General features: G+C 38.4%; 1 protein-coding gene and 1 long non-coding RNA gene across 5 annotated transcripts in view; one reads left to right on the forward strand and one right to left on the reverse strand.

The window, feature by feature from the left end:
* Positions 1-25,690, reverse strand: part of LOC138176573 (PDZ and LIM domain protein 4-like) — a 148,706-nt gene that overhangs the window by 15,214 nt on the left and 107,802 nt on the right. The window contains exon 3 of one of the 2 annotated variants that reach the window (XM_069107355.1): positions 17,079-17,127. The exons of the other annotated variant lie outside the window; for it this stretch is intronic. Within the exon in view, the coding sequence (XP_068963456.1) occupies positions 17,079-17,127 (49 nt within the window). The remainder of the gene's footprint in view (positions 1-17,078; positions 17,128-25,690) is intronic. 2 annotated transcript variants of the gene reach the window in all.
* The window catches only part of LOC138176574 (uncharacterized), an 80,673-nt gene that overhangs the window by 4,918 nt on the left and 50,065 nt on the right, over positions 1-25,690 (forward strand). Inside the window, exons 3-5 of one of the 3 annotated variants that reach the window (XR_011172345.1) lie at positions 19,088-19,573; positions 21,433-21,526; positions 24,709-24,946. The exons of 1 other annotated variant lie outside the window; for it this stretch is intronic. This is a non-coding gene — a long non-coding RNA (uncharacterized lncRNA). Of the gene's footprint in view, positions 1-19,087; positions 19,574-21,432; positions 21,527-24,708; positions 24,947-25,690 lie in introns of those variants that run through there. One more of the 3 variants, XR_011172344.1, reaches the window with a different exon arrangement.

Raw genomic sequence — 25,690 nt, forward strand, 5'->3', positions numbered from 1 at the left:
TAATGCAGCTAAAACTAGAAAAAAAAATCCTACCAATTTTGTAGCAAGTTTCTCTGATATGTAAGGTGCATATAGAAGTTATTCTCATTTACAAACATGAGGAATTTCACAATTGAAAAATGGTCAAAGAATATAAACAGGTAGTTTTTACAGGAAGAAATCTAAACTATCCACAAACATATGGAACAATGCTCACACAATCACTAATAATTAGGAACATGCCAGTGAAAGTAATTCTGAGGTTCTCCTTCACGACCATGAGTAATAGGGCATTGACACTGAAGATAAATAGATATTTAAGATAGTTAAGAAAACAACTAATTGCCCTTTATGAACTGACTGATAAAATGACAATAAGAAAAGGAAACTGGCAAGTGTGGAAAAGGCTGTGGGAAAGCATGCCCAATAATAAAGTTTTGGGACACCTATGAATTGGTCCAGCCATTCTGAAAATCAATTTTAATGTTCCAAAAGCAGTAAGCATACCTTTTGACCCAGCAATGCCACTACTAAACCTGAAGGTCAAACAAAGATATAAACACCTTTTTGGAGTAGTCATAAAGTGAAGACTAATGGGGTCCCTTTCATTTGGCAGATACCTAAACAATTATGTTACCTAAATATAATGGAATATTATCACACCATAAGAAATGCCTAAATAAAATGTTTCTGAGATACCTGGGACATCAAGCATAAAAAATCAAAAGTCTGTTATGTGGATAAAGGATTAGACTTGATCATCTTGATTCCAGAGGGCAGAACCACGATCAATAATTGGAAGTTATAAAGAGGCCAATTTAGGCCTGATATCAGGAAAACTTCTCAAAAGTGAGAATACTCCAAAAGTCCAGTTGGCTGCTTTGAAGAGGTGATGGGTTCCCTCTCTTTGGAGGTATTCAAGGAAAAGTTGAATGACCATTTTTCTCTTACACTGGATATTCTTTTCATGTATAGATTGAATGAGATGACTGCTGTGGTCCCTTCTAACTCTCAAGTTTTATGCAAATTATGTGAACCAAGGCTGACAGGGAACTCTGAGGACAACATATGGATTTTTTTCAATATTTTCCCCAGTTACATGTAAAGACAATTTTTAACATCCATTTAAAAAATTATCAGTTCCAATTTTTTTCTCTCCTCTCACCTCCCCCCTTCCTGAGACAGTAAGCAATCTGGTTTGGGTTACATATGTTCAGTCATACAAATCATATTACTGTATTAGTCATATTGTGAAAGAACACACAGACCCAAAGGGGAAAAAACATGAAAAAATACAGAAAGTGAAAAAGAGTATACTTCTATCTGCATTTAGACTTCATCAGTTTCTTTTTCTGGAGGTAGACAGTATTTTTCACCATGAGTCCTTTGGAATTGTCTTGGATCGCTGTATTGCTAAGAATAGCTAAGTCATTCACAGCTGTGTACAATGTTCTCCTGATTCTATGCACTTCATTTTGCATCAGATCATATGTATTTCTAGATTTTTCTGAAATCTGGGAGTACATCATTTCTTATTACACAGTAATATTCCATTGAAATCATATATCACAACTTGTACAGCCATTCCACAATTGATGTGCATCCCCTCAATTTCCAGTCTTTTGCCACCATAAAGAGTTGTTACAAGTATTTTTGTACAAATAGGTCCTTTGTCCCTTTTTTTTTATCTCTCTGGGATATAGACTTTGGTGTGGTATATCTGGATAAAAGGGTATTGATAATTTTACAGCCCTTTGGGCATAGTTCCAAATTGCTATCCATAATGGTTAGATAAGTTCACAACTCCACCAAAAGTGCAATAGTGTTCCAGTTTTCCCGCATCCCCTCCAACATTTATTATTTTACTTTTTTGTTATTTTTGTCAGTCTGATAGGTGTGATATGGTACCTCAGAGTTGTTTTAATTTGCATTTCTCTAATCAATAGTGATTTAGAGCATTTTCCCCTATGACTATAGAGAGTTTCAGTTTATTCATCTGAAAATAACCTATTCATATATTTTGACCATTTATCAACTGGGGAATAATTTTATCCTTGTAAATTTAATGCAATTCCCTATGTATTTGAGAAATTAGATCTTTATCAAAGATAGTTGTTGTAAAAAATGTTTCTAGATTTCTGCTTTCCTTCAATCCTTGCAAATGAATTAGCTTTAAGTGAGGCAGGAGTTTGTAAAGTCATCAGCTCACTCTCTCCTCCAGAGTCATGTGAGTCTAGTGGCAAGACATAGGTTAAGATTACTGGACATGGACCTAGATGTAGTGGGAGACAGACTTTTTTAGCTAAGGTCTTTCCCAGGTCTCAGTTTCTCAAAGGCAATACCATTCAGTAATTTAAGACTAAGTAAGAAATGAGGCAAAAGACTTCCTACTAAAAAAAAATTCAATCTGAGAGGGAAAGATACTTAGGGTTTTTGGCCAGAACATAAACAATTGCTATTTGCACTTATTGTGAGTCATCAAAACCCAAGAAATGATCAAGTGAAGCTTAGGCCAGGACCTTTATTGACCACTCAGTGAGTATCAGAGTGATTTGAGTCCAAGGTATAGTCAAGTACTCTATTTGAATCCAAACGGGCTTTGTCAAAGCCTGATTTTCCAGAGCAGAGAACCAAATAAAGACAGACACAGAGATGCAGAGACAGGGACAGGCAGACCCAGAGCCAGAGAAAGAGAAATATAGATGCTGATTGCAGAACAGTATACACAAAGAGACACATAAAGCAAGCAACTGTTGCTATGAGATATGCATCAAGGAAGGGAATAAACATCATCCCAGTCTCTCTGGTTACCTCACTGATCTCTTCCTAGCCAGGCAAGAAGAAAGTGAGGCCCAACAAGGTTAAATAGTTGCCCAGGATCACACAGGTACTAAGCCTCAGAGGCAGCATTGGAACTCAGGTCCTCTGTCTCCTTAGCAGCCAAAGTTTCTTCTAGTCCTACCTAGCTTTAGATCTAGACCATTTAGTTCCCAAAAGCTCAGTCCCTATGAGACAGTAACAGGATGCCCAATGGCACTGTACATGTGCATGGGAAGCATAGTACCCTAATGCTCCCTCCTACAATACCTAGCTTTGCTCTCTTCACTATGCATCAGTTGATATACGTCTTCCCAAGTTTTTCTGAAACCACCCTGTTTGTCATTTCGTATTTCACATTAGTATAGCCCAACTTGTTCAGTCATTTCAGATTTGATGTTCATCCCCTCATTTACCAATTCTTTGCAGCCACAAAAGGAGCTACTATAGATGTTTTTGTACACATAAGTTCTTTCCCCCTTTTTTATCTCTATGGGATACAGACCTATTAATGATATTGCTGGGTCAAAGGGTATGCACAGTTTTGCAGCCCTTAAGGTATAGTTTTAAATTCTTCTCCAGAATGACTGGACTAGTTCACAATCTAAAAATAGTGCATTCAACACTTGTCATTTTCCTTCTTTGTCATTTTAGACAATTTGATATATATATAAAGTGGTATCTCTGAGTTATTTTCATTTGCATTTCTTTCATCAATAATGATTTAGAGCATTTTATCATGTGATTATATCTTTTAAAATTGATTAATGGGGCAACTAATTGCCACAGTGAATAGAGCACTGGCCCAGGAGTCAGGAGGACCTGAATTCAAATATGGCCTCAGACACTCAACACTTACCAGCTGTGTGAACTTGGGCAAGTCACTTAACCCCAATTGTCCTGCCTTCCCTTCTACAAAAAGAAAAAAAAAGGTTTTTCTCATGACAGATAAAGATTGTTCTTGGTTTTAAAAAGATATTTATCATTTTAAGAAGAATTCTGTTGATTCTTATGCGTTCCAGTTTTTTTTTCTTTTTTTAATAGGAAAGGGTGTTGTATTTTGTCAAAAGCTTTTTTTCTGTATCTTTTGATATAATCACAGGGTTTTGGGTGGTTTTGTTATTGATATGATCAATTATGCTGATAGTTTTCCTAACATTCTTAAATTCCTAACATTCTTAATATCCCTAACATAAAGAACCCTGCATTCTTATTACACATCTCACTGGTCATAGCATATGATTTTTGTGATATACTACTATAATCTCCTTTCTAGGATTTTTTTCAAATGTTTTATTGCTATTTATTAAGTAAATTGGTCAACTTTTTTTTTGTTTTTACTCTCCCTTGTTTAGGAATCAAAACTATATATTTTTTTTGCTATAAAATGACATTAATAGGACTTCTTCTTTACCTATTTTTTCAAAGAGTTATATAGTATTGAAATAAATTGTTCCATAAGTTTTTGGTAGAATTTAATTCAAAATCCATCTGGTTCTTTGGATTTTGTTTAAGGGAATTCATTTGTGCCTAATCAAATTTCTTTTTTTTATATAATATGGAGTTAAGTATTGTATATTTTATTCTGTTAATATGCACTATATGTGTATATATGTATACATACATATATGTATATGTGTGCATACACACATTTATGAATATTGATCCATTTCAATTAGATTTTCAGTTTCCCTGGTATATGATTATGCAAAATACCTCCTAATAAGTCAATTTCTTTTCCATTAGTTATGCATTTACCCTTTTATTTTTAACACTAGTAAGTTGGTTTCCTTCTCTTTTTTTAATCAAATAACCAACAATTTCTCTGTTTTATCTTTTTTCCTAAAACCAACTCTTAGTTTATTTATTAGTTTTTTTTTCATTTTTTTTAAATGTTCAGTGTTGTTATTCTCACCTTTGATTTTCAGGTTTTTCTGTTTTGATATTTAATTGGAAATTCTTAATTTTTTCTTTGTTACCCCTCCCTCCCCATTGTAGATTTTTTTTCAATTTAGAATTGGACCTTTTATTATACTCCATGTTGGGTGATCAGGCCACATGGTGGGCTGAACTAGGTACCACCCAACCATCCCAGGTCATACAGCAGAGTTCTCAAGTAGAACCTCAGCTTTTAAAGGGAGGCCATGCCACCAATGGTTAGATATTACATAAGCAGAAACTTGCAGAGGCCAAAAACAGTGATTGATCAGTACACACCTTGAAATTCCCACCGGCGCCAAATCTCCCTGACCCAGAAGCACACCCACCTCTGTGCAGGTGAGCTGACTGAGGAAGGACAGAGACCCAGTGGGGGAGGGGGCAGGGAAGAATGGAGTCATGCACAACATTCCCTACTTCTCTTGTGAGTGTGTCAAACCCTTGACACCGCCAGGCTGAATCATACAGGACAGTCAGCTCTGTTCCCAAGGGCTGGTAGTGGGGATCCATAACAATTAGTAATTTAACAGTTAATAGGGACTTCCTATAATCAAGGCCATAGTCACAAGGAAGAGGAGGTGGCCACATATTTCCATCGGTCCTCTAGTTGAATTTCTCCAGGAAAGAAGCTGTCCCAATAGAAGACCTGAGTCTGGATTCTTGGGAAAGCTGTCTGCATTTGATGTCGGTCTTTTTCAGATTCCTTGGCTTGGGGTGGGGGGTAATCTTTAGATGACTAGAGTTCAAATGTACAATACAAGAGCTTCCAGGAACATGATTTTACATATAAAGGTCCAGTTTTCTAGCCATGCAAGACTAGGTTCAAACAAATAGTTCACTTTTCTTAGCCACACAGGGCTAGGCTCAATCAATACAGTGAGGTTTGTTTGTTTTTTTCCAATTTTACAAAATGACATGATTACATTAAGTCAGGTCCACAATTACATGTCGCCAAGATAACAAAGAAAACTTGCATACAAACTATACAAGAATCATAATGAACATACCATCCCTTGTATCCCTGTGACCTATTTCATTTAAACAACACTTTTTAAATCCCAGATGACATGTAGCTGCAGAATTTAAAAAGGAGTTCTGCTTTTCCACTTCAGATCTAGAGGTGACCAGATAATTGTGACTTAATATAAACTAGTACAATTACTTAAGATTAGTTCCATATTTTGAAACTACAGAGAATTTTTTTTAATTTATTCTTTGTTATTTCTACCTTTCCTAAATCCTGTACTTGGTCTAGGAATCCTTTAAAATACGAAAAACTTTTTTTTTTAAATTGATTTCATCTGCCCTTTGTAAAATTGTCAGACAGAAGCATTAACAAAGTAACATTAGCTTCACCCTTAGCTAAAATCCAAAATCCATACCTCTGATATTATTCCCAAACATGCTCAAAGCATGAATTCACATAATGGGAATTTTTAAAGCCAATTTTTATACATCTGTATTTAATTCTAGTTGTCATCTAAGTCTGATCCTGTTGCTCTCCTCAAACGTCACTATCCTGGTCAATCAGGCATCTATTTCATTACTTTTTGCCTTATTACTAATCATCTCCTTCTTTGAAGGATGTTATCTCTATATTTATTAATTTATCTGGCCCTGAATATTACTTCTCAAGTGAATTTGCTATAGAATAAAAGGAGGGACAATATAATAAACCTTGCCAGAAGGAAAACTTCCTTAGCCTTGTTTGATTCCAGGCATGAGTCATCTCTACATTCAGATAGCCACCAGGTGTTGAAAGCAAGGCTTAGGCATAAATAGGTGGGGGGTTTCCTTTCCAGATAGAAAATGCACAATTGGGAAATAAAGTCAGAGAGATCCCACCTGGGCAGTGTCTGAGGTTGTCCCCAAACTTTTCCAAGCACAGACATCCACTTTGAACAGTTTGCAACCTACAGCCTCTGCCATCCCATTATCGGTTTTTATGATGATTCCTGTAATCAAGGCTTAGAAAAATAGTAAAATTTACAGTCCCCCAAATTAGTAAATAGCAAATAAATATGGACTAGTGTCCTTCAGACAGGGCCATCAAAAATTTGATTGAGCTATTAATTACAAACTCAAGTTACAAATCTTTCTGCCTTCCAAAAACTTCCTCATGCTCTCTCAACATAATTCTAAAACTGATATCAACTATCTGGAAACAGGAGAAGCTGGATGAACCCCATTTGTCCCCAAACCTTCTCATCTGCTTTGTCCAGCTTTTCATAAATAGACTTTAAAGACAGTTTGAATTAACCTGGTGTTAAAAAATGGTATCTTTATTTTCTCTCAACTAAAGTATCTCTGATTAAATATCCCACACCCAAGTACCCCATCATTCCAATCACTTGATTATTCCCCCTTAAACAGCTGGGACCCAAAATCATTTGGGTAGATCTGTCTCTGTTACATAGGGGGCTGGGTCTGTAGCCAGTGGCTAAAACGTGGCTGAAGCCAGGTCCAGGGGGTGATGGGCCATGGTCTCGGGACAGTGGGTACTCAGCCTGAGATGACATCTGCCATTGTAGATTTTTTTGGTCAGACATTTTTTTTGCTCATTTTCCCACCTTATTGCTTGATTTTATATTTATATTGAAGTTGGAAATGCAATGTCTTATGCTTCAGCCTTTTTCACACTGCTATTTTCAGAGCTATTTCTGGGGATTTGGAAGTTTATAGTGGTTGCAAGGTAATGTGACCTCAAGGGAGGTGGGTGGGAAAGGTGTGGTCACTGCTCTCCTGGTCTGTGCTGTGGCTCTTACCTGAGAAGAAACCCTGAGTCCTTGGACTACAAACATTACAGCTACTCTGGGTCCCTGATCTCTTCTGACCAGAAGCAATACTGTTCCTCAGCTTCCCTGATCACTTGTGACTAAACACAATACTACTCCTCCTGGTCCTACTCTCTCTTGCCTGAAAGTGCTCCTTTCTGCTCTTGAGCTGTGACCCAGCAGACTATATAAGCAATAGAGTTGCCAAATTGCTTCTGGTTCTGCATACAGTTCTAGTACAGGGGTTCCCTGTAATTTCTTTCTGATCAATTGCAAAGTTCCTTTAGTGTCTCTGATTTGAGACTCCTGTTGCATCTGCCACCACCTAATCCCACCAATGATGTTTCATCCACATGAACTGCAGGCAGCTTCTACCTCTGAGATCTCTTCTTCCATCCTCTTCAATTGTCTTGGCTTAGAAGAATATTCCACCTTCACCTTTAGTTGACTCTGCCAATCAAAATTTCGATTTCAGTCACTGTTTTCAAGTTGTTTGGAGGGTAATGTTAAGAGAGCTAGGCATAATGCTTCCTCTACTCTGCCATCTAGCTAATAGCTTCTTAAATTGCATTACTGATCATTTGTTCCTTTATGAAGTACAGGAATCACCAAAGGGAAATGGGCCATTTTCCCTAACTTTGAACATATTCACACTTTCAATGCTTTCACTCTTTTTTCCAACTTAAGAGTATTTTATTTTTTCCAATGACACATAATGAAAGTTTTCAACATTAATTTTTATAAGATTTTGAGTTCCAAATTTTTTCTCCCTCCCTCCCCAACCGTCCCCAAGACAGCAAGCAATCTGATATAGGCTATCCATGTACAATCATATTAAATATGTTTCCACATTACTCATGTTGTGAAGAAGTAGAACCAAAGAAAAACACCACAAAAAGAGGAAAAAGGGAAGAAAATAAGAAGCTTCGATCTGCATTCAAACTCAATAGTTCTTTCTCTGGATGTGGATGGCATTTCCATCTTGGGTCTTTTAGAATTGTCTTAAATAATTGTATTGCTGAGAAGACCTAAGTCTATCAAAGTTTGTCCTTATACAGTGCTAAAGTTGCTGTGTACAATGTTCTCCTGGTTCTGATCACTTCAGTCAGAATCAGTTCATGTAAGTTATTCCAGGTTTTTCTGAAATCCACCTGTTAATCATTCTTTTGATTCATTTATTTATTTTTTAGTTTTCAACATTCACTTCAACAAGATTTTGAGTTACAAATTTTCTCTCTGTCTCTCCCCTATCCCCCCCCAAATATAGCAAGTCTACTGATCACCCCTTCCCCTAATCTGTTCTCTCTTATGTCCTCCCCCACCTCCATCCCCTTACTTTCTTATAGGGCAAGATGGATTTCTATACCCCATTGCTTGTATATCTTATTTTCTGGTTGCATGTAAAAAAAAACAATTTTTAACATTTGTTTTTAAAACTTTGATTTCCAGATTCTTTCCCTTCTTCCCTCCTCACCTGCCCCCACTGGGAAGGCAAGCAATTCGATATAGGTTGTACATGTGTAGTTACACAAGAGATTTCCATAGTAGTTATATTGTGAAAAACTAACTATATTTCCCCCCCATTCTATCCCACCTACCCCCATTTATTCTGTTTTCTCCTTTGACATTGTCACTTTTCAAAAGTGTTAGCATTTAACTGCCTCTCCCCCAATATGCCCTCCCTTCTGTCATCCCCCCTCTTGTCCACTTACCCCCTACTTTCCTGTAGGGTAAAATACTCAATTGAATGAGTATCTTATTCCCTCCTTACACCAAATCCAGTGAGAGTAAGGTTGACCCATTCCCTTTCACCTTCCTTCTCTTCCCCTTCATTGTAACAGTTTTCTCTTGCCTCTTTGATGTGAGATAATTTACCCTATTCTATCTCTTCCTTTCTCCTTCTCCCAATATATTCCTCTCTCACTGCTTAATTTTATTTTTTAGATCTCTTCCCTTCATATTCAACTCATCCTGTGCCCTCTGTCTATGTATACACATACACACATATACACATACACACATATGCCCTCCTATCCATACATATATATGTGTGTATACACATATATACATATATATTTCTTTCAACTATCCTCATATTGAGAAAAGTCTCATGAGTTACAATTATCATTTTTCCATGTAGGAATTTAATAAGTCCCTTATGATTTCTTTTTCCTGTGTGCCTTCTCATGCTTCTCTTGCTTCTTGTATCTGAAAGTCAAATTTTCTGTTCAGCTCTGGTCTTTTAATCAATAAAATACTTGAAAGTCCTCTATTTCGTTGAATGTCCATAATTTCCCCTGAGGTATTTTACTCAGTTTTGCTGTGTAGGTGATTCTTGGTTTTAATCCTAGATTCTTTGATCTCCGGAATATCATATTCCAAGCCCTTCAATCCATTAATGTAGAAGCTGCTAGATCTTGTGTTATCCTGATTGTGTTTCCACAGTACTCAAATTGTTTCTTCCTGACTGCTTGTAATATTTTCTCCTTGACCTGGGAACTCTGGAACTTGGCTATAATATTCCTAGGAGTTTTCTTATGGGGATCTTTTTCAAGAGGCAATAGGTGAATTCTTTCCATTTCTATTTTCTTGAATTTTTCAAGAATTTCTTGAAAGATGATGTCTAGGCTCTTTTTTTATCATGGCTTTCAAGTAGTCCAATAATTTTTAAATTCTCTTTCCTGGATCTATTTTTCAGGCAGTGGTTTTTCCAATGAAATATTTCACATTGCCTTCTATCTTTTCATTTGTTTGGATCTTTTTTATAGTATCTTGATTTCTCATAATGTCATTAGCTTCCTTTTGCTCCAATCTAATTTTGAAGTAATTATTCTCTTCAGTGAATTTTTGAAATTCCTTTTCCATCTAAGCAATTCTTCTTTTTAAGGCATTCTTCTCTTTAGCTTTTTGGATGTCTTTTGCCATTTGAGTTAGTCTATTTTTTAAGGTGTTATTTTCTTCAGGCAGGCTGTTGACTCATTTTTCATGATTTTCTTGCATTGTTCTCATTTCTCTTCCCAATTTTTCCTCCACTTGTCTTACTTGATTTTCAAAATCTTTATAAGCTCTTCCATGGCCTGCAACCAATTCATATTTGTCTTGGAGGCTTTTGATGCAGGAGTTTTGACTTTGTTTTCTTTTTCTGGTTTCATGTTTTGATCATTTTTTCCCCCAGAAAAGGATTCTATAGTCTGATTGCACTTCTTCCGTTTGCTCATTTTGCCAGCCAATTGCTTGACTTTTGAGCTCTTTGCCACAGTAGAACTCTGCTTCCAGAGTGGAGAGAGCTGTGTCCCAAACTGCTGGGGTTTTGTGCAGCTGCTGTCAGAGTTTTTTTCAAGGCACCTGCCTCAGAACTCTGAGGAGGACTTTATCTCCACAGCCTCAACAAGCTCTGCCACACCAGTGCTCCTCACCTCAGCACCACCACCCAAGACTGTGACCCAGACCCAAACAGGGCAAAGCAGGAGAATTCTGCCTCAGTGCCAGCAGAGAAATTCCTGCAAATGCCCTCTTAAGAGACACTAGGTCCTCCTACGATCTGTAGGCCAGGAGCCAGAAGCAGCAGCCGTGGCATCAATTGCAGCTGTGTCACCTTTGCTGCCTGGGGGCAGAGGCCAGACTGTGCTCTTCTCTCACCCTGTATCAACAGGTTTCCCCACTGACCTTTTACTTTCTCTTTGGTGTTTATGGGTTGAGAGTTCTGGAAACTCCTGCAGCTGCCAGTGATTCACTCTCCTGAAGTCTGCTCTGGCCAATCTGGGCCCCCCTGCCTCCTCATCATTTCTTATAGTACAATAGTATTCCATTACTTTCATATACCACAAGTTGTTCAGCCATTCCCCAGTTCATGGGCATCCCTCCATTTTCTAATTCTTTGCCACCAGAAAAAGAGCTGCTATAAATATTTTTGTACATGTGGGTCCTTTTCCATGGGGTACATACATAGTAGTGGTATTGCTGGATTAAAGGGTAGGCACAGTTTTATAGCCCTTTGGGCATAGTTCGAAGTTGCTCTCCAGAATGGTAGGACAAGTACTTTCACTCATCATCTCGCCTTCTTGGCTTCCCTGACATCTTTTACATCCTATCTTCTGCAGTAAGTCTTTCTAGATGCCTCTCTAACTCTTTTTCCCTTCCCACTGCTTATTACTTCCACTTCATCCTGTCCATGGTTTTTCATGGTTGTTTGCTTGTTATCTTATTCATACACTTACCTCCTTCCTAACAGTTCAGAGACTGCTGTTTGCCTTTGACTGTATTCCCAGAATTTTCTAAGCTCAGTGCCTGGCATGTAGTAGATGCTTAGGAGATGTTTATCGATTGACTATCCTGGATATGATTTTCATTAATAGGGAGGAACTGGTTCCTGCAATAGAAATGGTCAGAATGGTGGAAGGAAATGACCACTCAGACCTAGAGCTTGTCATAAAGGAGAATGAATCTGGGCATAGTCTAAAAAGTCAATGAACCCAGTAGTGTAATGTTCCATAAATCCAAATACCAAAATTACTGGTGTAAGGACTCACTTTTTGACAAAAGTTTCTGAGAACCCTTTAAAGCAGTATGGAAGAAATTAAGCATAGATTAGCAGCTCACATTGTGAACCAAGATAAGTTCCAAATAAATACACAAATTAGACCCCCCCCAAAAGGGATATTATAATCAAATTACAGAATTGAGGAATTACCTTTCTCACCTATAGACAGTTTGGGAACAACGAAGAGAGAGAGAGGATCACAGTGGGTAAAATCCATCATTTTAATTACATCAAATTCAAATGTTTTGTGAAAAAGTAAATTAATGGAGATAAAAGTAGAAGGAAAGCAGGTAAATGAATAAAAATCTTCATAGCAAGTTTCTCTCATATGTAAAGTATACAGAAAAGTGATTCTAATTTATAATCATAAGAGAAATTTCCCAAATGACAAATGGTCAAAGGATGTGCAGTTTTCAGAGGAAGAAATCAAAACTATCCATAACCATATGGAAAAATTCTCAAAATTACTAATAATTAGGAAAATGCAAATTAAAGCAACTCTGAGGTTTTGCTTTATAGCCCTGAGTAATAGGGCATTGATACTGAAGATAAGAGATACTGAAGAAAGCAACTAATTTTCATTTCAGAAGTGATTGGTAAAGATGACAATAAAAAAAGTGAAAATGATAGTTATTGGAGAGACTGGGCTAAAACAGGCCCAGTAATAAACTGTTGTTGCCACAGTGAATTGGTCCAGGGCTTCTGAAAATCAGTTGTAAAGTGTTTTCCAAAAGCACTAAACTGAGCATCTTTTTTGACCCAGTTATACCACAACTGGGCCTATACCTCAATAGGATTAGAAAAAACAAAAAGGAAAGACTCCTGTGTGCAAAAATATGACAGATTTTTGGTAGTGGTGATTGTAACCTACTACTACTACTACTACTACTGCTGCTGCTGCTGCTGCTGCTACTACTACTACTACTACTAAACTACTAATACTACTGCTACTATGATGGAGTAAAATGGAGACTAATTGGGTACCCTTCAACTGGCAGAACATCTAAACAAATTATGTTATAGAAATATAATGGAATATTAATGCAATATAAGAAATGCCTAAATGAAAAAAAAATTCAGAGAAACCTAGGAAAAGAAGCACCAAACACAAAAGTCTGTCATGTGGATGAAGGATTAGAGGTCAGAACCAATTTAGGCATGGCATCAGAAAACAAAACCTTCCTAAAAAATGAGAATTTTCCCAAAGTGTAGTAGGCTACCTTGAAGAATGGTAGATTCACCCTCCATGGAGCGGAACCAAGGAAAAGCCAGATCATTTCTCTTTTTGTGTGTGTTTAAAAAAAAATATTTAGGGGCGGCCAGGTGGCTCAGCGAGTAAGAGCACCAGCTCCAGTGTCGGGATGACCTGGGGATCAAATCCAGGATCAGATACTTAGTACCACACCCAGAAATAACTGGCCGTGTAACCTTGAGCAAGTTACTTAACCCCAATTGCTTTAAAAATATATATTATTTATTTTTAACATTCTTTTCTTTTTGAATTTTGAGTTGAAATTTTTCTCCCTACCTCCCATCCTTCCCCTACCCACCAAGAAAGCAAACAATACATCAACTGTTCATGTGAAATTATGCAAAAAAATATTTCCATATTAGCCATACTATAAAACAAAGCAAACAAAAAAGGATGAAAATTACACTTCAGTTTGCACTCAACAGATTTTCACTTCTCTCTCTCTGAATGTGGAAAGCGTATTTTCATCATGAGTCCTTTGTAATTGTCTTAGATTATTGTGATATATTATTACTATGTTAAAATAATTGTTATATATTATATTACTATATATACACACACATATATATACATATAAAATATAGTTTGTACCAACATAGACAAAAGTCACAGAAACAGAGACCCAAACTCACACACAATATATATGTATATGTGTAGGCATATATATATATATATGTGTGTGTGTGTACATATATACATGTATAAGTATGTATATGTGTATGTATTTATGTATGTATATTTTGTCTTACATGATAGAATATGTGCTCCTTAAAGAAAGGGATTGGTTGGTTTGGGGTATCCCTAATGCCTAGCACAGTGTCTGGTACATAGTAGGTGCTTGATGAATGGGTGTTGCTTAGTTGCTCATTATCTAGGGACAGGAGGGACTTTCAGTATTTGGGGGGGGGGGCAATTGAGGTTAAGTGACTTGCCCAAGGTCACAAGGTAACACTTGTGTTAAGTATCTGAGGTTGGATTTGAACTCAGGTCCTCCTGACTCCAGGGCCAGTGTTCACTGAGCCACCCAGCTGCCCTACCTTTCAGTATTCATCACAGTCATGACTGTCTCATTTTGTTTATGTTTAGGCTTGGCAAGGAAAGTATTATAACTGGGTATAGTGCTTGGTGTATGGTGTTCAGTGGCATTGGCTGTACCTTGATGGTAGAGGGATACCTAATAAAGTTTAGGCCACACATCTAATACCCAACAGAGCCTCTCTTTTTCTCCACTGTCCCATTCAAGCCACCCTCTCCTCTTAGCCATAATCCTAAATATCTTGCTCTGATTTTCAAGGTCCCTACTATGCCACAGTCACCTGTCGCTCTTACTCTGTATTCTCTTGCAAACAGACACCTGCATGATATCTTATTGAAAGACGTGACTCTTCTATGCTACTCTGTGCACAGCACCCAGGTCATTCCCTCAAGCCAGTCATTGACATGCCAGCTTTGAGGAACTTCCTCATTCCAGCTCCACTACCCCTCCCTTGAAGCAATTGCTTCCCCTAGCAGTTGATGCAAATTTGTGCTGGGTCACAAGAGCTCAGCTGCATGGAGCTGTCCCTTGCAAAGTGATGATCTGGCCTGGGGTTCTCAACCTCCTAATTCCTCTTTTCCATTTTACTAAAAATGTCCCCCTGTAGCAGCAAGCACCCCAAGCGTCCTCAGGGTGGCTGCTAGCACAGGTTCTTGGATCTGTTTTGTTAAAGGAAAGCAACTCAAAATGGGTTAACAAGCTTACTTTAATCAGTCAGACATATATCGTTTACCTTGTTCAGGGGAAAAGGTCAGCACCCCGAACTTCAAAGTATACAGGCAGAATTATCAAGACAGAAACAGATCAAGTAGACAGATTTCCAAACTGTCCAACCATTACATCCATACCCAGTCAACATCTGGGTTTCCACATCTGGGTTTTTCAAAGCCAGGGGGGGCCCTGGACAACAGCTTCCCAGAATACAGATCAAATCACAGAACACTTCTCAAAGTGAGCCCCCAAAACAAAGCCTCACATCAGGGCTTATATAGCCTTCTCCTGGCTCAGAGAATGTAACAACCTTATTGACCCACTGGCCAATCAAAAAGTATCTACTGAAAAACAAGCCTCCCACCCCAGGCTTCAGGTGCACTTTAGCCTAGGGGCAGGGAAGATCTTCCAAATTTGCATTCCCATTACACCCCCTTATATGAAGTCCTCCACGTCCTTTTAGGGAAGGCATTCAAGGTCTCTCTAAAGGTACAAGTGTCTCTGGTAGAACTTCTCAGTTGTGGGAGGAAAGGAATATACATTATGTCCCTCCAACTCCATCATTTACCTAGCATCCCCATTTAAAAATCAGGTTCTATCATTTTCTCATAACCACATCTTTTTATATTCTGCATCAGGGTAGGTCATTCTTACTATTATTGCATGAATCTGCATTATGTACACACTAGTGTGAGATATGAATCTTGAAAAACATGGGCAAATCTTCCAGTTCTGTGGTGATGCTAACTAGGAGGGTGATGGTGTGTTCAGTTACTATGTGAATTCAAATGAGATAATGTATGTAAAGCCTTTTCTACTGCTCTCCTTATTGAATTGGGGTGAAAACTCTTGAATATATATGATCTAAAGCATGGAAGGTCCAGTGTTCTTGGAGGGGTATGTGTGTGATTTTTCTAGATCCAGTGACAGGGTTCCAACAGTGAGGCCTTTGATATTTATTGCTTTCCAACTGCTTCCCCTACACCTGTGCTGAGCAGCCCAGATTCCCTTTTCCAAATCTTGTTCCCATTTTGGCACGGCTGGCATCTGCTGCATCTCTGGCATATTTGCCAGGTGTATGCATGGAGAAAAATAATAATGTGTTTGAACGTTAAATTCCAGATGGTGGAGTGTGATCTGTCATTCTTGGCAATCTCTGTCATTGGCAAGAAGTCCCAGTCCTGCTACAAGGATGCAATATAACAATGAATACAGTCCTGTAATATACTTGTGTGTTTACTCTGTGTGTATTCTGGCCTTTGGTTATCCATAGTGACAGCAGTAACTTAACCCCAAAGTGAAAAATGTTTTATTGATGCCCTTTAAGGAAAACAACTGAACCCCTTTTTAATGGAGGAGATGTCCCCAAGGAGAAAGTTTATGGGGCAACGTCAGGAGGTAGCTCCTGGTTAAAGACTTTGTCAAGTTATTTGTATGACTACAATTGTAATGACTACAATCAAGTCATTTTGGTAAGAATCCCTTTTCTCTACTCCTAAAACCAGTCTTCTTGGTCAAACAAAAGTCTCAGGTGTCTTCTGAGCATGCTGAGAGAGCTTTTCAATTGGAAAGCCTGCCTTGACTAGAGCTCCATACAGCACTTGTTTTCTATGGCCTGAACTACAGTAGCCCAAATACCACCCCAGCTAGAACTGTGACTGTAGTTCAGAGTCATCCACCCATCCCTTAGAACCCTCTGCCTACCACATCAGGGGGAGAATTTTCTGCTGCCCAGGCCCCCTCCCAGAAGATGACCTTTCAGTCATCTTTTAGATAGTGCCTAGTGTAGAAAAGGGCCCTCTACTGTTTCTGCAAAAATCAACAAGAACAGACATGGAAAGTCTCCTAACAAAAGTCTTCCTAGTAAAGAAACACAGGGACCTCATTAAAAAGAGAGAGAGGATTGAGGGATGTTCTCAAAGCATATATTAAACAAGTGTAAACCTGACAGAAATATTTTTGCACAAGGAGATGTAACACTTCACTTAGCAATAGTAAAAGTAAGTTTGGAAAAAGAAAGTAGATACTCACCCCTGGATGTGTCCAGTGTATCTGAAAGTGGTCAGTCTCTGGGGGAATCCTATAAAATAGCAAAGATCCAAGAGTGGAGTCCAAATGCACTCCACAGGTAACATTCCATATGAATTCAACCAATCATGTGTGTACAGAGAACCAGGGAACATGTCTTCATCATGTGAGTTTGTTGATAGAGATGGAAGGGGTTTCTTCTGGCAATCCCACCTCAGATCATTGTCAATAGAAATATCAGAAAGATTGTGCTTAAGGAGTCCAGATTTAGCAATCAGCAGACATTATAGAAGGGAACGGTAGAAACTGAGCAACACTGCACTGCAGGTTGTGAAATATTCATACCTGATGAATACTAATAAAGACATGAACTGGGGGCTGCAATTATCCTACAGAAGCTCAGCATCTTTCAAAAGTGAACAGATGAGAAATGTCCATAATTGCAAATGGAGACCTCAGGATATCCTTGGAAATTTCAAAATAAACAGTACTGCAACTGGAACATTGTCATGGAACAAAATTATTGTCTCCATCTCCTAGGCATAACATTGATCCATAAAAATTTAAGAACAATGTTTTAATAGCATGCTAAGTGTTACTAATCTCTCAGATGCATGGATGAAAAGCTTTCAACATAAAGAGACCCAGGGAAAGAACTGAAAACTGTGTTGGAACAGCCTGAGGAACATGTCTTCCTAACATTCCTGTCTCCTCCTAGAACTGGCCTAAAGATGTATCCATGAACCCTGCAGCAGATGAGCTAACATCCCAGTACTTTTATCGAGTTACAAAAGACAGTTATTCTGTGAAGCGATCTGAAGAATATTAAACAGAAATGAGTCAATAGCATGATATGTAAACTCCATTAAAAAGACTATCAGTGATGAATAATGATAAAAATAACAAACAATTCTCTAGTGCTTCATACCGTGTTTCCCTGATAATAAGACCTATCCCGAAAATAAGCCCTCCCCTTACTGTGTAAGATTCCTCTAAAATAAGCCCTCCCCCGAAAATAAGCCCTATTGAGATTGCTACTGTAGTGAAGGTAATCCCCTGCGCTACACGCTACATTACGGTACCCTCTGTATGCACCGTTTCCCCTCCCCCTCCTGAAACGCACGCCGCGCTCCGAGCTGCATCCAATCAGAGCTGCAGCAGTGAGCGTGTCATCCTGTTCTTCCCCAGTGATTTGCTTGCTGGTACATTTTTTTGTTCACATTTACCTGTTTATTAAAATTGCTGTCAATGTTCATTAAAATAAGCCCTCCCCTGAAAATAAGCCCTCTGGTGTTTTTCTGTCCAAAAAAATTAATAAGACAGTGTCTTATTATCGGGGAAACACGGTAGTTTGAAAAGCACTTTGCAAAATGTCTCATTTCAACCCTATAATTTACTTACCATAGATATTATCATAACCCCCATTTTACAGATACGAACATTGAGGTTTAGAGAGTTTAAGTGGGTTGCCTTGGTCACACAACAAATAAGGCAAAACTTTAGTCTACTTCTTGTGACTCCATTTCCAATTGTCTATCCACAATGCCAATTCACTAGGGGCAGGGCAGCTGGTGGTGGAGAGAATAAAACCCTAAATCTGAAATAGTTTTAGAAAGAAATTAAGTCCTTTGGTAGAGGAGACTGAGCCAAAAAGAAGGATGTGGCTCCCTCTTGCTTAGGCTCTCGAGGGTTTATATTGTATAGGATTTAGAACAGGGTACCCACACATAAACAACGGGTCAGATGCGCGTGCCTGCTTGGGTGTCTGCCCCCCTCCCCGACCCTCCCATCCCTCCAGGTTTCCTAGTGCCGGGAGAAAGTAGACTGAGCCCCGCCCCTTCCCCAGACTGGCCCTTTCCTCCTCTGTTCTGGGAGTTGTGAGGACTTCAAGTCCAATTCAAGGGCTGATGGTTTGCAGAACCTGTTGCAGTTACTGTGCTTTTCTCTTTTATGAAGTCCAGGACACCCTTACCTGAACCTCACCCTTCTACTCTTTGTTCTCTCCCTCCCAGTTTTGACCCTCTACAATCCCAAACCGAGTTCAGCTGCTTCTTCCTATCTCCAGTACCAGAAGCCTGCCCTCAGGATGCTGGGACCCTGGTCAGAGCTGGGCCCACCTTCAAGTGGAGAATAAACTGCAGCCCCCTCCTTTATCCAGTTTGAATGATGAGGACTGAGAGAAATGTCTCGGGGGGCTCCCCACTGCTCTAGGCCTGATGTCACAGAGCCCCCTCTCGCCTCCTGCCTTCCCATTTTGCTCTGGGAGGAAACTAGTCCCGCCCTGAAGTGACGCCATAATGCCCGCCCCCTCCCCCCTATTAGGTGTAAAACTTTGTCTCTAGAAGAGGATGTGAATGGGCTGCAAGTAGCTGAATGTCTGCATGCCCCTCATCCACTTGCCTTTCCTTTCCCCTACACACCTCTTCCCCTCCGTTACCCCGATGTTAACATCTTCCGGACCGATCGACCCAGCTAGTTCCCAAGTGCCTGTGAGGAAGGTAAGTGCCCCCTCTCCTGCTCCTGCCCCAGCCCCTCCCTTTCTTCTCCTTATCTTCTCTAACCCTTCCCCCGCAACCATTCCTTGAAGACCCTCACCCCCTACTGACTTCCCTTAGTGCTAAGGAAGATGTGTGTAAGGTCTTGAAAGTATTAAAACCTTTGTTTATGCCTGTTATTTCTGTGCATATAGGACCGTCTGTGTGTGTTTGGGTATGTGAGAGAGAATGTCTGTGTGGGGGTGTGTTGTGTGGATGGATGGGTGTGTGTATTCAAGGGTGAACCTGTGTGTGCTTGCTCCTCCAGGGTTGCTCCTGCCCTGGTCTTTGTCGGGAGGGCTGGGATTTTGTGGAGTCGTGAGATGTCATGGGGGTATGCTGGAGACCAGCAGGGAGAAGCCTTTGGGGCCACTCCCTCCCTCCCCTCCTCTGGTGGCCTTTTCTGTCCTTCCTTTCTTCCTCCCGTCTTTGGCCTAGTCTTGGGGCTGAGGAAAGAGGAGACAGTTCAGGAACTCTTCCCCCCCCATATCATCTCTATTGTTTGGTGTCTTTTAATGGTATATTTATTTTTTCGTTGTTCTGGTTTCAACCAGCAGCTGGTAAGAAGGGGCCTATCCATGTACCTTTTTGTGGAACAGAAAGAGAGGACTGTCTCTGAACCTGCAGATCTCTATGATTTATAGACTAAAAAAAAGAGTTATTTTAATGTGCACTTTTTTCATTACGAGAGATTTGGAGCATCTTGTCTTAGGGTTATTGATAGCTTGGATTTTTTCCTTTGAAAACTTCTGTTCATATCCTTGAACCTATTGGTGAATGGCTCTTGATCTTGGAAATTGAAATCAGTCCCTTCTAATTTTGCACGTGAAACAGTCCTTAGAGAACTTTATTGCAAAGATGGTTTTTCCTCACTTAACTGTTACTTTTATCATTTTGACTGCATTTGATATGTGTGCAAAAATATTTTAATTTTATATAAGCAGAATTAGCCATTTTATTTTCTGTGATCCTCTCTGTTGTTTTTGTCATAACCTCTTCTCCTGTCCCTCAATGTGAAAAGTAATATCCTCCTTGCTCCTCTAATTTCTTGTTGATTCCACTTTTACACCTAATTCATGTATCCATTTGTACTTTGACTTGATAGAAGGATGGTGTGAGTTATTGGTGTCCTATCAAATTTCTGAGAAACGACTTTTACCTTACCCCATCTGCTTGTTTTTTTTAAATAGTGTGATAAAATAGCTTTGCTTTCTGCACCCTCACCCACATGCTTTCTTTGGATTTATTAAACGCTATTTCATTTTATTTGTTTGCTTCTGTACATCGTATACCTAATATTTTCAATTGATCAACCTTTCAATATTTCAAAAGTTCCAAATGATTTCCAGCCAACTAGGTGTCCCACTGGGACTAAAATCAGAAAGACTCATCTTCCTCAGTTCAAATCTGACCTCAGACACTTACTAACTGTGCGACCCCGAACCAGTCACTTAGCCCTGTTTCCCTTAGTTCCTCATCTGTCAAATGAGCTGCAGAAGGAAATTGCAAACCAATCCAATATCTTTGCCAAGAAAATCTTAAATGGGGTCAGTTTAAGTCAGACAGGTCTAAACGACAACAATTATTTTCATAATCACTGACTTGTAGTATATTTTGAGATCTGCTACTGATAATCCCTAATCCAAACCCCCTTCTTTCCTACTCCCCCCCAACTAATTAACCTTGAGATGCTTAACTTTTTTTGTAAAATTTTTATTGATTTTTTCTGTTTCTGATATCAACAGGGTATCTTGTGTTTCCCTCCCTCTCTCCATACTTGAAAGCCATGCCATGTGAGAAGTAGTATTTTTCTTTTGTTTTAGGGAGGAGAAGAAAAGCAAGCACAATTGATGGATGCATTTGGGAAAAGGTGTGCAATGTGTAACACCTGTGGGCCTCTCTCACCTTCTAGCCAGGGTAGGCTGATGGTGTCTTCTCTTGTTTCTTTTTCAGTCTCACTTGATCTTTAACATTTTGTTACTGGTACTTTTAATTTTTTGCTGAGTTGTTATTTCCATTTAAATTGTTGTAGTTATGGGGTGTATATATATATATACTGTTTTCTTGGCTCTGTGTAATTCACTTTGCATCAGTTCACAATGATTTTCCCATACTTCTGCACATATCATACACATCATTTCTTACAATACAATATTATTATTCCATTACATTCATGTTACACACCTTGTTTAGCCATTCCCTGATTGATGAGCATCTACTTTATTTCTAGTTCATAACTGTCAGAAAAAGGGATGCTATAAATATTTTTGAGCCAATGCAATCAAGATTAGAAGGGAAGCAGCAAGCTGGGAAAGAATTTTACAGCCAGTGTCTCTGATAGAGGCCTCATTTCTAAAATATATAGAGAACTGAGTTAAGTTTATAAGAATACAAGTCAATCCCCAATGGATAAATGGTCAAAGAGATATGAACAGACAGTTTTCAGATAAAGAAATTAAAGGTATCTATAATCATAGGCAAAAAATGTTCTAAATCACTATTGAGTAGAAAAATGCAAATTAAAACAGCCCTGAGCTACCACCTCACATCTATCAGATTGGCTAATATGACAAAAAGGGAAAATGATAAATGTTGGAGAAGATGTAAGAAAATTGGAACACTAATGCATTGTTGGCTGAGGTGTGAACTGAAAGCAATTTGGAAGTATGCCCAAAGGGCTGCAAACCTGTCAAAACCTTCGACCCAGCAATATCACTTCTATATCTATATTCCAAAGACATGATACAAATGGGAAAAGGACTGCATGTACAAAAATATTTACAGCAGCTCTTTTTGGTGGCCAAGAATTGGAAATTATGGGGATGTCCATCAGTTGGGGAATGGCTGAACAAGTTGTGGTATATGAATGTAATAGAATACTATTGTGTTATAAGAAATGATGAGCAGGCAGATGTAAAAAAAAAAACATGGAAAGATTTACAGGAACTGATGCTGAGTAAAGTGAGCAGAAGAAGGAGCACACTATACACAGTAACAATAACACTGTGCGATGAGCAACTTTGATAGACTTAGTTCTTCTCAGCAATGCAATGATCTAATACAATGCCAAAGGACTCGTAGTGGAAAATGCTGTCCACATCCAGAGAAAGAATTATGGAGTGTGAATGCAGATTGAAGCATGCTATTTTCTCTCTTTTTTTTCTTTCTGGTGGTTTCTGTCCTTTGTTCTGATTCTTCTGACTAATGTAGGAATATTTTTAAAATAAGTAAATATGTTGGAGTATATAGGGACTTTATCAACGGCTTCCTTGGTGTGTAATGGAGTCTTTGTTTTAAAGGCTTTGGACATTTTACTTTCTTTGCATAATTCCCTATTTCATTCCAAAATGGTGTCATTTCACAGTTCTACCAACAATGTATTAGGGTGCTTATATTCCCACACCCTTGTTTAGGTAAGAAAACCATATTTGTGCCATAAAAAGGAATTTGATAGGACTCCTTTACCTGTTTTTCTAAATAGTTATAGAGTACTGAGATGATATGTTTTTAAAATGTTTGGTAGAATTGTCTTTCAAAATTGAGTCCTAGTGATCTTTTCTTAGGGAACTCATGTCTTGTTCCATTTATTTTTTAAATATAGGGTTTTTTAAGGCTTCTATTTTGTCTTCTGTTAACATGGGCAGTTTATATTTTTGTAAATACTCATCTATTTCATGTAGATTGTTAGTTTTTCTAGCATATGATTGATCAAAATAACTCCCTAACATAGCTTTAATTTCATGTTCGTTGATTGTGCATTTACCCTTTCTTTTTTGTTACTGGTAATTTGGTTTTCTTTCCTTTTTTTGTTCTTAATCAATTAACCAATGGTTTATCTATTTATTAGTATTTTCCTAAAACTAACACCTACTTTAATTTATTGATTTGATTTTTTAAAAAATACTTTCTTAATTTCATCTTTGATTTTGGGATTTCTATTTTGATGTTTAATTAGAGATTTTTCATTATTTATTTTTCCATTTCCTTCATCTGCACTGTCTCAGTTTTTATTGATGTAAGCATTTAGAGATAGAAATCCCCCCTAAGTATTGCTTTGGCCACATCCCAGAAATTTTGATTATGTTGTCGCTTGTTGTGATTCTCTTTAATGAATTCATTGATTGATTCAATCATTTGTCCTTTGATCCACTCATTCTTTAGGATTAGATTACTTAGTTTCCAATTAATTTTTAAACAATGCTTCCACAGCTCTGTAATTTATATTGCATTGTGGTCTGTAAAAAGTGCATTTTACATTTCTGACTTTCTTTGTTTAGTTATAGGGGTTTTATGCCCTAGTATACCATCATTTTTTTGTGAAGGTGCCATGTGCAGCTGAGGGAAATTATATTCCTTTCTATTTCCATTCCATTTTGTCCAGAGTTCTATCATATCTACTTTTAAAATATTCTTTTCATATCCATAACTTCTTTTAAAATTTATTTTAGGGGCGGCTAGGTGGCACAGTGAATAGAGCACCAGCCCTGGAGTCAGGAGGACCAGAGTTCAAATCTGGCCTCAGACACTTAACACAAAAACTAGCTATGTAACCTTGGGCAAGTCACAACTCCAATTGCCCTCCAAAAAAAGCAAAAAACAAACAAACAAACAAAATTTATTTTATACATAGATTAGTCTAATTCTGAGAAGGGAAAGTTAGGGTCACCCATTTGTATAGTTTGACTATTTCCTTCTGTAACTCATTTAACTTTGACTTTAAAAAGATGGATGCTTTGACATTTGGTACATATTTGTTTAGTACTGATATTACATTATTGTCTATGCTACTTTTTAGCAAGACATAGTTAACCTGCTTATGTCTCTGAATTGTCTTTTTCAACTTTTACTTTGTCTTAGGTCATAATTGCTACCCTTGCTTTGTACTACAGCTAAGTGTGTGTATGTGTATGTATGTATGTGTGAGGTGGGGGGGAAGGGGAGTGTGTCATAGGAATTGTCCAAAACTTCAGGTTTTTTCACACCATTGTTTTTAGAGCTTTTTTCTGGGGATTCAGAAGTTTTTGGTGATTACAAGGTAATGTGATTTGGGGTGAGGTTTTGTCACTGCTTTCCTGTTCTCTTCTCTTGTCCTTACCCAGGAAGAACCCTGGATCCCTTGGAACTGCATTGGATACTTCTCCATAGGGTCACTGCATCCTTGGGGCCAGAAGTGATACTGTTCCTCAGGGTCCTTGATCCCTTGGTGACTGAAAATGATACTGCTACTCAGGGTCACTGCTTCCTATTCCCAGAAAGTCCTCTTCTCTGCCCTGGAACTGTGACCCAGAAGTCTGAGATGTAAATTTTCCAATTAAATAAATAATAATTGAATAGTAATGGTCAACAGATTCTCCCAATGGGGTGCTGGGGTGCTTCTGCTTAGACCCTAACCCTAGGACCATATCTCTCTCCAGCCCAAAGACCCTGTCTCTGGTAATAACTCATGAGTGGGCCCACTGAGGCAAACTATTTCTTCCTGTTACAAGAACAAGCTGACCTCTGTAGAATTTCCCTTGTATGAACAGGACTATCTTGTACTAGCAGAACTATCAGGTACTGATTACTAACTCCCACAGTTAACATATACAACCTAGATGTCAAGCCCCAACTCCCAAGACTATCTTGTTACAGATGAACAGACCCCTTAGAAGTGTCCCCCTTACTCCCCAAGTCATGCCAGTAAGGAATGACACTTGTGCACAAGGTATAGAAATCATATGTTCACCCCCTAATTAGCACACTTGGCACAACATTCACTGAACTTTTTCTATATAAGCTTTAGCATCACTTCTGTTAAGTTGCAAGTTCCAAGAAGGAGCTCTTTATTAGCTTTATAATCAGCACTATAATTAGCAGTATAATAAACTTTTTGCCACTTGACTGGAAGATAGCTTGAGTCTGTGAATTATGTCAAAACTCTGCTTTGAACCTTGATGGTTTTGGGGTCCCTATTGCCCTAAACCCTAGACTTAATCACTCCTTAACTCAGGTCAACTAATTCCTCAGAAATTAGTGAAAAGGAATTATTTCAGAGCTTATTTTCATAACAGAAGAGAGGAATAAAAAAAATTACAGCAGGCT

Source organism: Petaurus breviceps, unplaced genomic scaffold, assembly GCF_028583685.1.
Source record: "Petaurus breviceps papuanus isolate PSGF00001 unplaced genomic scaffold, PetGlider_PUasm1.0 89984, whole genome shotgun sequence".
NCBI classification, from domain to species: domain Eukaryota; kingdom Metazoa; phylum Chordata; class Mammalia; order Diprotodontia; family Petauridae; genus Petaurus; species Petaurus breviceps.